The sequence below is a fragment of the Lygodium microphyllum genome, chromosome 5 (assembly GCF_053477565.2).
Source record: "Lygodium microphyllum isolate KBCC chromosome 5, Lygodium_microphyllum_v1.1.10, whole genome shotgun sequence".
In the NCBI taxonomy this organism is placed as follows: domain Eukaryota; kingdom Viridiplantae; phylum Streptophyta; class Polypodiopsida; order Schizaeales; family Lygodiaceae; genus Lygodium; species Lygodium microphyllum.
The window spans coordinates 26,445,785-26,459,899 of NC_141139.1; the positions used below are offsets into that span (position 1 = coordinate 26,445,785).

Sequence of the window (14,115 nt, forward strand, 5' to 3'; positions counted from 1 at the left end):
CACTACGTCCGCAAAAGAGGCGGGAAGGACGGTGCTGAAGAGCCGTTCAAAGTCTTTCACAAGAAGCTGACGGTACTCTATCGCCAATCTGAGGAAGAGTAGGGTGACCGGGTGTCTAAGGAAACTGTTGTGGACATCCAATGCCTCGACTGTAAAACCACAGTACCAAGGGACCATGTAAATGACCTCCTTCGTGGAGACATAGGGTGAGCTGGCCACTAACTCCTAGGCTGCGTCTGCCAAGGCGAGTCGTACCATGAAGATCCCTAGCCCCGTGAGAATCGCCTCTACGATCTTCATCGTGCCGATGCGCAGCATGGAGTGAAGCCAGTTCTGAAGCTTAGCCCTGGATGGGGTGTGTCCTACAACCTAGGATCAAAGATCGTTGTTTCTTTTAGCTTCATCTTTGTGGCACAAACTACTAAGAGTTGTTCCTCAGAGAGGACTACACGCAAGGTGTTTGACTGGGGGGCACTCGCAGAATGTGCCAAAGCCTAACCAAAGTTTTCCATTGCATGCCCCTTTTGAGAACCTACCAAACACACTACTATACTGCCGGAGGAGGGGATGTTGCTGCTGCAAGTGGAGGGAGCAACCAGGGGCTTTTGGGGGGGCGGGGGGGGGGGGGGGGGGTTTCTATTTTGCCAGCGGTGGAGGCACTGGGCACCACAGCTGATTGTGTCAGCCTCAAGCTGGGAACCGCACGGTTGGGGGGCCTGGCGCCACAGGGTGAAGGCCAACGCCTGCCTAGGGGTCAAAGTGCGTCGCTGAATATGAAGGGGCTAGAACATATGCCTGGGGTGGTGGGGGAGAAGAAACCCAAGGCGAGGGGGAACAGCGTATAGGCGAGGATGAGGGGGGGAAGGCCTAGCATGGTGGCGCAAAGGATGTGGGACAGTGAAGTGCCGAGAGGGAGGAGGGACAGCGCAATGGCGGCGGCGTCAAGTAAGAGGGATAGCGGACGTGCGACGTCAGTTAGCGGGGAAGGGGGGTTCGATAGTTGCAATGGCAGGGGCAGGGGCAGCGGCGTGTCGGATGGAGCTTGCGTTCGTTTAGATTCATTATTTGATGCTAATAGAAGTGCGCTTTTTATGATGTATAGTTAAGTCTATTGCCTCCTGATTAGAGATATGGAAGGTTATTGACACCCTCACATGGTGGCACATATGGAAGGCTTGCTAGCAGCCCATATCAACAAAGAAAGCCTTGTGACGTATGTCGCCTTACTGGAGCTTTGGTCATCCATCATTCACACCTTTAAGGGGAGCAACTCCTTCATGGGGTTACCACAACTTGTTCTTCAATACGTTACGGGATGGTTAACCCCAAGCCATGCAATGACGCTTGGAGGCTAGTTTAGCAAGTGAGCTCCACTCTCATATATTAGCTCATGGGCACAGTAGGGAAGTGATGTCCACCCTTCAACCATGAAGTGTGCCTCCAACAACTAAGTCCTTAGTCAAGCCTCCATCAACATATAGTAATAAATTGCCTCGGCGAGCGGCCCCTCAATCATGTTGAAGGAGAGCCACCACTAGTATGTGGTACATAAAAGAATTCTAAAGCGAGGGAAGACCTCCAATTAATCCCTATCATGTACCTAGGCCATTGCTCCAAAAGCAACTCCAAACAAATACCTACCAATTATTGACACAAGGCCTTCGTCACTTGACCTTAGGTGACCTCAATCACCTTCTCAAACCACCAATTCAAGTGGGTAATCCATAGAAAGGAGTAATACGCTTGCCTGAAGAAGAAACTAAACAATGTGCATTATTGTTTCGAGACTTAGGAATTAAAATGATTCCCACCTTTAGTGGAAGCGAGAACTTCTCACAACTTGCAACCCTCATGCACAACCAAGGCCCACAACAATGGAATTTCTATGGCTCAAGCTATTGAGGACATGAAACCTCCAATTGGACAAGAGGGACCACTCCACTTCTAACTAGGGAAGGTCACTCAAAAGTGGAGCTCATCATCTCTTGGAGGGGAAGGACTGGTGGTAATAATGATAGGGGGAAGGAGAAAAGGGGTGCTGCTAGGGGAAGAAGGGGAGGTGAGAGGAATTTGGGAGATGAAAAGTTGATACAATTCGCTATGGGGCTGCCTATGAATAAAGGGAAGGGGACATGAAACAAAGGGAAAGAGTGGGCAAGGAGAACTAGGGCAAAAAAAGGAGGAAGGGGGGAAAAAAGGCTCCTCCTAAAGCCCTTGTTCTAGATTGGGACTACCAAGGAGCTATGTGGCACTGATTGGATGTGGCTTCTACTAAAGTTTTTGATCGGCTGGAACTACTCGGGAGTTGTCTTTGCCATTACCATTGTGACACTAAACTTTGGTGAATTGGTCATTTTTCATAGTAGCGTGAGGCTGCATCTAGCGATCCATCTTCTACTAGGCCAACTTACACCCAAATCGAGTGCTCTTTGTAGCCTCGTGTCTAAAGGCATGGCATGTAAGACCCTAACTAGATTGTCCTACACTATTAATTTGCTAACTAACTAATGAGTTACCTACCACAATGTGCAACTCTTTTGAGTATTTTCTTGACATTTGCGACTACCACTCATACCTTTGATATCCCTACAGCAGCTGCCACCACATGTGAAGGATGCAAGGAGGGAGTACAATGCCAAAGAGGCATCTGTACTCCTCCATTAACTTACAATACTCCACCAAAAGGCTTAGGAAGAGGAGAGAAAAAAGGTGCTAATGAAACCTATGGTACAACCTAAAATTAGAAACCATGTAGCCACTATACCAAGGAACCATGTAAATAACCACTTTTGCAAACACTACAAGAGAGCTATCAACTAGTTCTTGTGCTCCATCTATGGAGGTGATACAAACAATCCAGATAGCATGTCCCATCAGCATATATTCAAGGTGCTAATTCCAAGAAAGCCCCGTTGACTCAAAGAATTAAAGCAAAACATTGAAATTTATAACATTAAAATAAAAAAGAAACATTAAAACAAACTAAAAACAATAACAATAAAAATTATTGATAGGAAATAAAAATGAAAAATGAAAAATGTAAAATGTTAATCCTCAAGTAAGCCACAATTTTTTTAAAAGACCATTTCGGGCATGTGCAGAAACGGGTGAACTTACCCAAGCCAAAACGCCACATGGCAGCCGTTTTCTGGAAGGGGAAACCTTTCAAATAGGGCAACACGTTTCGGGACTGTCTCCTTACATTTCGGTGTTTTAGGTCCTCCCAAGAGGTGTTTCGGGGCATTTCCCGCTTCTATGACTCTGTGGCAGATGCCATCTAGACTTGCTCATCAAAAAGAACCACGTGCAAGATGTTTGACTAAGGTGTAACTGGTTTATGGTTGCACTGGTGTTAGACCAAAAGTTTCCATTGCATGTGTTTCTCCAACCAGCTCCTGAATGAGCTGCTGGCCAACTAACAAAAGGGAAAAAGCTGTTACGAAGGGAGAAAGCAGCAAAATCAGTCCTTTTTTTGTTTTTGTTTTGGGTTTTTGCAGAAGGTTCACGAGGAAGGAAGAGAAGCAAGACAATGAAGACACTAACAAGGCACCACCAGCAAGACAGTAGCAAGAGGCCACAACAGTAACAACAATAGCAACGACTTGTGACTCCATCAAAGGAAGGGTACAAGTAGCGCACACGTAGGACTGGGGGCAGGCTGTGGTGCCGCATGCAAATCTAGAGTGGCATGCACACGTCTTCTGGGCAATCCATTGGCTACACATTGATGGCCTTTAACGATGCCCTAGCTAGCCTAAACTGTCACTCAGGATGCTTAGGACAATTAGGGCCCTAGTACCTCTATGGTTAGGGTTTCTTTTTGTTAAGAGATTTATGTCTAGGGTTATCTATAAATATCTATTTTGTGCTCTCTCTGGCTCAACCTTAGCCTTGATCTATCTAGCCTCACCCTAGTGGCATGGAAGAGAGCACACTGCTTGGTGTGAACCAGGCACATCATGACCAACTACAATGGTGCATGAGACTGAGGCAACAAGATTCAAAATGACAGAGAGCTGGCATCTTAAGAAGCATGTAAAACATCATCCTTTTCGTTTCTATGGCATTCACCATCTTCACAAAATCTGGGACAGTTTCAGCCAATGGTATGGCTTTCTTTGTTTGGCCAAAAACTCTGGGACAGTCTCAGTCAAAGTCGGGTGACTTAGTTTTATTCATGGACCCTACAGGACTGCAGGCACTTGGTTAGCAAGGCGTCACCTTCCACCCAGCTATTGGAATCACTCGGAAACTTCACCGCAGATGCAAGCTTGCCACAGACAGTCCAGCAGATGAGCCACAGATGAGAAGTCATCAGCAGCATAGTGGTGTGGCAAATATAAACAATGATATGCAAATAGATGACTAAGAAGCAGAGAACTCACTCAACAGAGTAAATCACACGTCTACCTTGATATCATTCACCTGTTGAGATCCAACTCTGGAACCTTCAAAAGGATGCCAAGGAGGGGGTTTCACTGGCTCTGCATGCCATAGACACCATTCCTCCCCTTACTTTTGTATGAGAATGTCACCCTCTAGATCCACCCCACCTGCCTAGGACGTCCTGTCTATCTATTGTGCTTTGAAGTCTTACACGGAAGCCTTTGTAGACCATAGGAAAAGAAAACAGTAAGCTCACGTACACACTGGCCACCTCAGATTTGTTTACAGTTTTTTAACACAAGAAATGGATTAAGATTTACTAGCTTTAGATATTTTCATTCACCTTCAAAATTGCATATTGAGAGGATACCTTTGTCCCATCTCCTATCCAACGAGCTCCATAACCGTCCTTAACACGAATCTCAAAAACAGATGAATCTGGAGGCATGTAGTGTATGTTCAGCCAACAAGAATGTTGAATGAGATGATTGATGATATTTAGAGCTTGCTGATTTTTAGCATCATCTGCAAAATCACCATCATCTTATAAGCCCCAACAAAATTGCACTTTTAGCATCATCTGCAAAATCACAACATCATCTTGCAAGCCGAAACAAAATTGTAATTTGTCGTAATTGCATTACACTATGATTTCAAAAATCATTCACAAGTATTTCTCTAAGTTACAATACCATGTGTCAAATACAATATGAAAACATCAAGGTGTAGATATAGTGGTCAATGTCTTGCTATTTTGAACATATATATTTTAGATACGAAGGATATTAGTTTGATGATTGATCAAGTGTATTAGAAAACACAATTTCAATTTTAAAACATCTAAGATAGAACTCACAATGTGTGTGTGTGTGTGTGTGTGTGTGTGAGAGAGAGAGAAAGATAAAGAAGTTTGAAGGGCTGCAATGGTCCCACAAGTCCCTATATCCTTGAGGGATCCAAAAAAAACCCATGCGCTACAGAAAGACATCAACCCCGTGTGACTCACCAGAGTGACATCAAAACACACACACACACACTCTTTTTTTTTTTTTTTTGGGTAAAGATAATTGAATTAAGTAGTAAATATTTACATCAAACCATTAGGTCAGCATTCTCTCTGTGTATCTCTTACTTTCTGTTACATCAGACCATCAGGTCATCCGAGAAACTCTCTCTCTCTGTTACATCAGACCATCATGTCCTCAAAGAAAGTGACGAAAGACTATTAGGACTACGACACAAAGAGAAAATCACATTGCTGGTGTAGAGCAAACAATGGCCAGCCAATGGGCAGCAATGTCAGGAAGAACCAAGTCAACTCATATCATAGAAGAAATCTGCCATAGCACTAAATCTCGAATATGGGCCACATGACCATGGATGTCCGAGACCGAATCAAAAAGAAAAGCATTCCGAGTACGCCAAATATGCCACAAGGCAGTCCATCTAAGGAATTGGAATAGGCAGGAATAATCAGAATGCAAAGAAAGCACGGAGGTCAGCTTTCCATAATCCATGACCGGTCTGTTATCCGGAGCTGAGTCGCCGAGAGCCAGACACGAGAAATAAAACACCAAATTTGTCGTGCTACTAGACAAGAGGCAAAAAGATGAAGCAATGTTTCATCACACACACACACACACACACACACACACTCTCTCTCTCTCTCTCTCTCTCTCTCTCTCTCTCGTAAAAGGTAATTGTATTAATTACGAAAAAAGTACAAGTTTACATGATTACAAGATACACGATGGTTCTATGCCATCGTGTGCAAAAACTCTTCTCTCTCGCTACAAGAAGTAAACAACCAAAAAAGTTACAAAAAGTCATGGCAAAGACGCAGCGGAGATTGCCATATGCCAGGGAAGTAAGTCCTCCCGAGGGAGCAAGTCGGAGAGCCGAATAAGATCTATCTGCCAGAGTAAGAGACCTTTAAGCCTGGCTATATGCCCCTAAACATTAGAGGCGGAATAAAAAATAAAAGCATTCCGAATGGTCCAGTTATGCCAACAGCCCCAATATCTAAGAAAGTGAAACAAGATCTTCGTATGTGACTATGTCGGTGTGGGGTATTTGGGCTGGCCAAAAACCCAATCAAAGGGGCGTAGCAAGAGACCGGCCACCACACGCCAAACTGCCGACAAGAAAGACCAGATTTTCTTCGCGAGAGGGCAAGAAATAAATCGATGACGAGCCGATTCCACACTGGTGGAATCGGCTCTCTCTCTCTCTCTCTCTCTCTCTCTCTCTCTCTCTCTCTCTCTCTCTCTCTCTCTCTCTCTCAGGGTGGGCCCCTCTCTGACTGATATGGATCAAAGATCATTTGGCCATTTTCTAGGAGAGGCATGGCACATCAGAGAGCAGAGCACACAGCGGGTCCCAGTCAGAGAGGAGCCCACCCAGACGACTATTACACAGTACTTTCAGACAGACAGAGTGAGAGCTACTGTACCAGCCTCCAGCCAGACCTCCGGGCTCACACTACAGCAGGCTGAGGACCAGCGCACCTGACGCCGCACGAGGATCCGTGGGTTTCGGACCCCACAGCCACACCGACAGGAGATCCGGAGGATTCTTGATCTACATCGACAGCAGACTGAGATCCGACGACACTCGACATACTGGATCTCAGACCTCCAGTTTGCTCTTTCTCCACCGCCGATGTACCACATCCTGCATCCAGAAGGGATCACCTGCTATTAGCGACTTCGACGACTGCTACTACATCCGAGGATAGTATATCTCCCTGCATCTGTTACATATACACATCGCACCACTTTATCACAGCCGACAGTTGTTCCCCTATCACAGCCGACATTTGTTCCCCTTTTGTAGCCATTATCTGGAGTACCAGAGCTACATACGCACATACACATACACGACACTTATCACACTCACAGCACCGTATTTTCAGTTTCCAGTTTTTAGCTTTTCATTCAGCACTTTTATTTTGGATAGTTGGACCTCATCAGTTGTATCACAGTTTGTCTCATAGGCCAGTTTTGGTCTTTAGAAGACGTTAATATAACTTTCTTTCTTTCTTTCTTTTCTCTCTCTCTCTCTCTCCATAATGGGTAATTTATATTAATTACGAAAAAAAGTACAAGAAAACAAGGTTATAAAGTGTAGTGTGGCTCTAGACCATCATATGTAGACCAAGTACAATGGATTCAATAAAACATAGGACAAGTTTGCAAGAGGCACCCAAGACTAGACAAACTAATAGGCTCAAGGGTGCAGCCAAGATTTTGTCGCACGGGCTTGTACCATCACAGCCAATGTCTCCAAGATGGCATCTTCATAGAAGTTGCCTAGCATCACAAAAGGGTTGGGCCTCTAAGGTGCAGCCCATGAGGAGGAAGGTCCATCTGCAGGGTGGGAAATGGAGCATGATATTTGCAGTCCCATGGAGTGATGACACAACTAGCAGGATCAAAAGCCAACTGGGTTGGAGGGCCACAGGCACGGTATTGCTGTTGCTGCTCTTAGGGGGTTATGGATTCGGGGTTGTAGTAGGGATTCTCGCAATCAGTACATCCGAGGATTTGTCTCGACAACACGAGTAAGTGTGGAGGAAGTCTAGTGATAAGGAAGGGCTAGCAGACACTGTAGGCACCAAAGTCTCCTTGGCTTTTCCTTTATTGCATCAGCCTTCTGTCCATCCCTGTGTGAAGGAGGGGCTGGCTACTTGGGTTTAGACTAGGTGGGTTGAGTAGTCTGTCTCTTAGCAAGACAGGGAGGCTCATTTTAATTCTGATCCACAGGCTGGTCCACCAAGATACTCTTCTGATTGCCAAATTCTGCCAAGAAGTGACCCAATTGACCACAAGAGAAGCATTGTCCAACAAAAGTGCCCCACTTCAGTCGAAACTAAAGGGGCCGCATATTGTTGCAGCTGAGGTGCATCCAATTAGACCTCTTTATAGCTGTATTCCATAGCATACACAGCTGAGAAGAAAATCCCAGGTCAAGGGAGAACAAAGCACAACCTCATAGAACCAATAGCATACACAGCTGAGAAGAAAATCCCAAGTCAAGGGAGAACAAAGCACAACCTCATAGAACCCACACTAACCAGCAAAAATCTCCTCCACACCATCACTCTGAAGAAGGGATTCCAACCAGTGACGAATCCTAGCCAAGAACATGAATTTGGCCAAAGAAGAAGAGGATGACACCTCGGTCATGAAAGGCAAAAAAGGATCGGACAACCTCCCCGGTATTCACCTGTGTATCCAAGATCTCTTCCTCCTCACAAGCAAGCACACTTTGATGGTTATGATTAACATACTCCCCCAAAAGAGAGTTGACAAACTCTAGCAATTGATCCCAATTAGGCTGCTGTAAATCCGGTGGGGTAGAAGCTGCATGGGTGTCATGAACGTGTTGGAGCATTACCCAAGGAAAGGGCCTCAGAAGCTGTAGCAAATTCTTCATGCTTGCTGCATTTGGTCGATGGCTGAACCTTGTGGGGAGATGAAGCCATCTGATCAGTGCAGGGCACCATATCTTCCTCCACTGCATCATCTAGAACAACCACTACATCATCTTCGACATCCATGGCCGGATCTCCGGCCACGGGGCAAATCAGTGCAGTCCGTTAGGAGGTATCAACAGACCTCTTGCAGAAGCAGGCCTTGGACAAACAGGCATGAAATGCGGGCAAACAGCAGAGCTGTTACAGGGTGGCCACAATTCTGAAGTGCTCACTGTCCCGCACTCTGGCTGGCTTCAACTGCACACTGAGCAGGAAAGAACACGCTGCCCTACAGAAGGGGTTTCTCTCTTTGTTTCTGTCTGCACGCAGGTCAAAACAGCATGCAGTTTCCTGCAGGGGGCTTCTGTTAGCACACAGGCTGAGGGTGGCCTGGCACAGAACCAGGCCCGGGGCAGGATGAAAGGGGTTGTGCAAGGGTTTGCGACAGCTTGCAGGCAACTAAAGGCAGTACACAGGCCCTGACACAAGCAGGACGAGGTTCTCTCTCTCTCTCTCTCTCTCTCTCTCTCTCTCTCTCTCAACAGGTAATTCTATTAATTATGGAAAGGTTGATCTCAGAGTTTAGTTTTACTTTTTCCTTCTTTAGCTTTTGAGCTGACTATGCCTTTTGGCACCCCAAGTGGAATACACAAATGATAATTAACGTACCTGATTTGTCCTTTAGATTAGTTTTGGCCTCCACTGGATGTTAATATCCTTATGATCTACCTAAACCAAGTATGCTCAGTTAAAACACTATCAAAAAAGGTAATATGTTTGTCCCATATTCGTTGGGGATCAACTACATCATTCCAGCACCATAGCTCAATTTATGCAATCCCTCAATCAACCTAGCCAAGAAGTCCAACGTGAGAGCATAGACATGGTTCAAGCTTTTCAACAGATGCAACAAGAACTACATTCACTATGCAAAGTTTTTAAAAAAGTTCTTCGCAGTCAAAAGCAACTTGCACACAATACTATGGATGTGTTAGTAGAATAACAAACACAAGTTGTCGATAGTGGTCCCAATCCAGTCAATTGATTTACAGTCTCTTCTGCCAAACCTATGGCACATAGAGTGAATGCTTTAGTATCACGTGGACCCATTCCTATGATTTGTGTTCAACTAAAAAACATGCCTAAATTTTCCCTATATGTTGATGCTCTATTAGATACAGGTTCAAGCCTTACTATTGCACCCTATGAATTACTTCCTCCTGATTGTATATAAGTATCCAGTCCTATCATAGTAGAGCTGTCCAATAACAAAAAGGTCACTCTAATCCATGTCACTAAAGCTTATCTTCATTTGAGTCATATCAAGGTCCCTATTGAAATACAGTTAATGAAACAAATGAGGTATGACTTGCTTCTTGGTACTGATATCCTTCAACACTTGGTCCCATATACCTTTTGGCATGAACAAAAAGGATTAAATGTAATCCTATAGGTAGATGAAGTGAAGGAAGATTCTTGATTTGTTGAGGACCACAATATGCAAGGGTTTCCAATGGAACTAATCTTTTTGTAATAAGGGATAAAGATCTTTCGTGTAAAGAGCTAACTTGGGAGTTGCTGAGTTAAGCCAATTTAAGCAACCCAATAATTGTCATAGCTGTTTTTGCTGAAGTCAGGTCTGAGGGAAACTCCAATATCTTTTTTAACGCATGGTCTTGCAGTTTGATGATTCCATGATGGATCTGTAAGCCTAACAATTCTATAGAGGTGGTGAACATGATACATTTGGTTGGAGAGAGTACCATGCTTGCTTCGTCAACAACTGCTTTAGCAAATTGTTACAGATGTTGAATGTGGTCCTGAATGGTCTCAAAAAAAATTAGAATATCATCAATATAGACCAAGCAGAAAGGAAATTTAGAAAGGACGGAATCACTCCATCCTTGGAAATAGGTGGGAGCCGTCTTGATGCCGAAGGGTAGGACAGCCCATTAGTAGTGTCCATGAGAAACACAGAACCCTGTTTTATACCCATCTTCTGGCTTGATGGGAAGTTGTCAAAACCCTGATTTCAGATCAAATTTGCTAAAAATGTTAGTTTTCTTGATCCCCTTAATTAATACATCTTTCAAAGGGATTAGATGACCATGGCCAATAGGATAAGCATTGAGGGGTTTATAGTTTATGGCCAAGTGTTTCCTTCCTCTTTTCTATTCAGAGTGCTTGTTGACATAAAAGGCTTGGCACAACCAAGGTGAATTGGCGGGTTCAATTAATCCTTTTGAGAGCAAAGTCTGAATTTCTTGCTTGCATAATTCCAAATCTTCCTCTTTCATGCATGGGTGAACTACTTTAGTAGAAGTAGCATTAGCTTTCAGCAGTAGAGCTATAGCATAGGCCATTCTTTTTTCTCTAAACATTAGTGGATCTTCATGCATGAAGGAGCCAAGATGAGTCATGATTTTCTCAACTTTAGGAGCATACCTTTTGCATTTTTTTTATACAGTCCTCTTCTATAGCTTCAATCTTTTGGTGATGAGGAAGCTCAATAACAATAGAATAGATACTCTACCCAAATTTGGTGAGTAGAGGGATATCTGCTTTTTTCCTAGAATACAAGGTAGTAAAATGTTCATGCCAAAATATATATGGAACCAAGTGTTGAAGGATATCAGTACTAAGAAGCAAGTCATACCTCATTTGTTCCATCAGCAGTATTTCAATAGGGACCTTGATATGACTTAAATGAAGATAAGCTTAAGTGACATGGATTAGAGTGACCTTTTTGTTATTGGACAGCTCTATTATGATGGGACTAGATACCTGTATACAATCAAGAGAAATAATTCATAGAGCGCAATAGTAAGGCTTGAACATGTATCCAATAGAACATCAACATATAGGGAAAATTTAGGCATGTTTTTAATTGATCACAAATCATAGGAATGGGTCCACCTAATGCTAAAGCATTCACTCTATGTGTCACAGGCTTGGTAGAAGAGACTCTAATTTGATTGACTAGTTTGGGACCACTATCGACAGCTTGTGTTTGTAATTCTGCTAACACATCCATAATATTGTCTACAAGTTGCTTTTGATAGCAAAGAACTCAAAACATTGATGATAAATTAGGCTTCTTCTCATATGCGTTGGAGGGATCGTTTCTTGTTCGTAGCAGAAGCTCTTTTCAAGTCTCAGGTTGAAACTGGCGAAATTAAGGGGCATTACTTAAATGCCACTGCAGAATTAATGGTTATAGGGATTGATTATCGTTCTAGTTATTTGAAGTAGCAATTGCTTGTTCTAGAAGCAAAGGTATTGTGTGACCCACTCGCGGGTAGAACCTATGGAGCATATTCCCACAGTTGTCACATCGGGTCCATAATGCTTTCTTAGTACCAATATTCACGCTTCCTTCTCTTTCCCTCTCGCTTAAAACTTTGAGTACTTTCATCAAATTCCATGACAATTGTCTGACCCTTATCTTTGGAGGAACTCACACCTCCTAATACTCTAGGAATTGCCAATGACATGCATCTAAAAACCATACGATACCGAATTGCTAAATGAGCTGGAGATGTCTTCATGTGGAGTCCCATGGTTCGAATATGTAGCATGAGAAGGTCACGAAGATATGGGTCATCCATGGCAATGACATAATTAGGTCTTAGTTCAAAGAAGATTGAGCCATTGGATAATGGAGATGCAGCAACACCTACTATCATATCCATGCCTAGTAGCTAATATAGCAACCATGCAAGAGACATTTAATCCTCTACGAAAGAGTGAAATAATACCAATTGCTATATAGCCTAAATGCAAATCTGGATAGTGCTTTTTTTATTGTCTTTTTTGGATTTTAGACAAAACTAAAGAAAGTACATTCACATGTTGATCTTCTACTAAATTTTTCCATACCATGAGAATGCCTTGCTCCTCTATGTAGAGTGTAGAAGCCTTAAACTTGAAGAGTTGTTGTTCCCCATAAATCTGGGACGCACCAATCTCAAGGAGAATCCATTTCGAGTTGGGATGTGCTTCATCAACAATAATTGTTGAATTGCCAAATGATTTGTAGCATTCTAATAAGGTCTTGAAGGCAAAATCAAACACACATTGAATGGATTTTGGTGAACCCATTAGGATTTACTAGACAAATAGGATTGAGCTCACAAGCGGCTTAACACGGCAACACATAGAGCCTAACACAGCCTAATCAAGCAACACCTCTAACTATCACTTACAACCGTACTTTGGAATGAGCTAGATGCTCCTTACATTAATATGATTCTTCCATGGGATTAGGTTATTTGACATTCAAATAAACTTTTAACCTTATTTTGTCAAAAAATAGTAGGTTTCAAGTTGCTTCTAGGATAGACTAACATGTTCTTATTGTATCATACCTTCAGAAATCTTAAGGTACCATTTAGTAACATATTTCACCGCACCCTACCATATTGTACTTTTCATCATAAGTGCCTTCGTATGTCCTACAGTATTGATCATACCATACGAATAGGTTGCATATCCATATGAATTCGTACGGTCAAACTAACTGTTTCTAGCCACCGTGTCTGTCATGTTCCTACATGTTCCTATGCATTCCTGCCTGCGCGTTTTTGGGTCCATGTCATCCTATGTGGCACTTTAGGGGGTTGGAAAGCCATGGATACTTCAGTCCACCCCCTTTACCAGCTATGCAGTCCTACCCCAATCCCCCCTTCCATTCCATCGGCAACCCTATGACTATTTGACCCCTATTTGACTTTTTGACCATTCTCTCGTCTACAAAAAGTGCTCCTCTCCTCCATACGTCCAACCCAATTTAGCAAGCATTTGCCATTCTCATCTCCCTCCCTTGGACCTTGAATCTTAGTAGTGATTTGTGATTTGTGAAGCTCTAGCCTCTCACTCTCTCCTCTCTCCCGCACCTTATAAAGGCTCAAGGCTCAAGGCTCAAGGCTCTCCCATCCCCTCTCTCTCACTCTTGCTCTTTCGACTTTACCCCAACCCTCTCCCTCTTTTCAACTTTCAAGAGCTAAGAGTTAAGCGTCTCACTCTCCCTCCGGCCTCTCCATCCGACATCAACATCATGACTTATGAGAAGCATGAAGCCTTCAATTTGCATGCCATCCATGTGGAGAGGGACACAAAGAAGGCCAACTCCCACCAATGGACGTGCAAGTATTCCGGGAAGTGCTATACAAGTGATGTGACCCGCCAGCTTCTCCAATGTCTTTCCAAGACAAGGCAACAAGTTGCTCTATTCAAGGAAATCCCTCAAAACA

At 43.6% G+C, this 14,115-nt stretch overlaps 1 protein-coding gene across 13 annotated transcripts in view; it reads right to left on the bottom strand.

Moving 5' to 3' along the window:
* Positions 1-14,115, bottom strand: part of LOC148035630 (uncharacterized) — a 174,889-nt gene that overhangs the window by 27,672 nt on the left and 133,102 nt on the right. For 9 of the 13 annotated variants that reach the window (XR_015690850.1, XM_087677609.1, XM_087677614.1 and 6 more), the window contains one exon: positions 4,757-4,911. Coding sequence is in view for 10 of the 13 variants with exons in the window: in XM_087677609.1 (XP_087533735.1) it covers positions 4,757-4,911 (155 nt within the window). In the remaining 3 variants the exon portion in view is untranslated. Of the gene's footprint in view, positions 1-4,410; positions 4,606-4,729; positions 4,912-14,115 lie in introns of those variants that run through there. The other 4 variants (XR_015690852.1, XR_015690851.1, XM_087677607.1 and 1 more) reach the window with 4 other exon arrangements.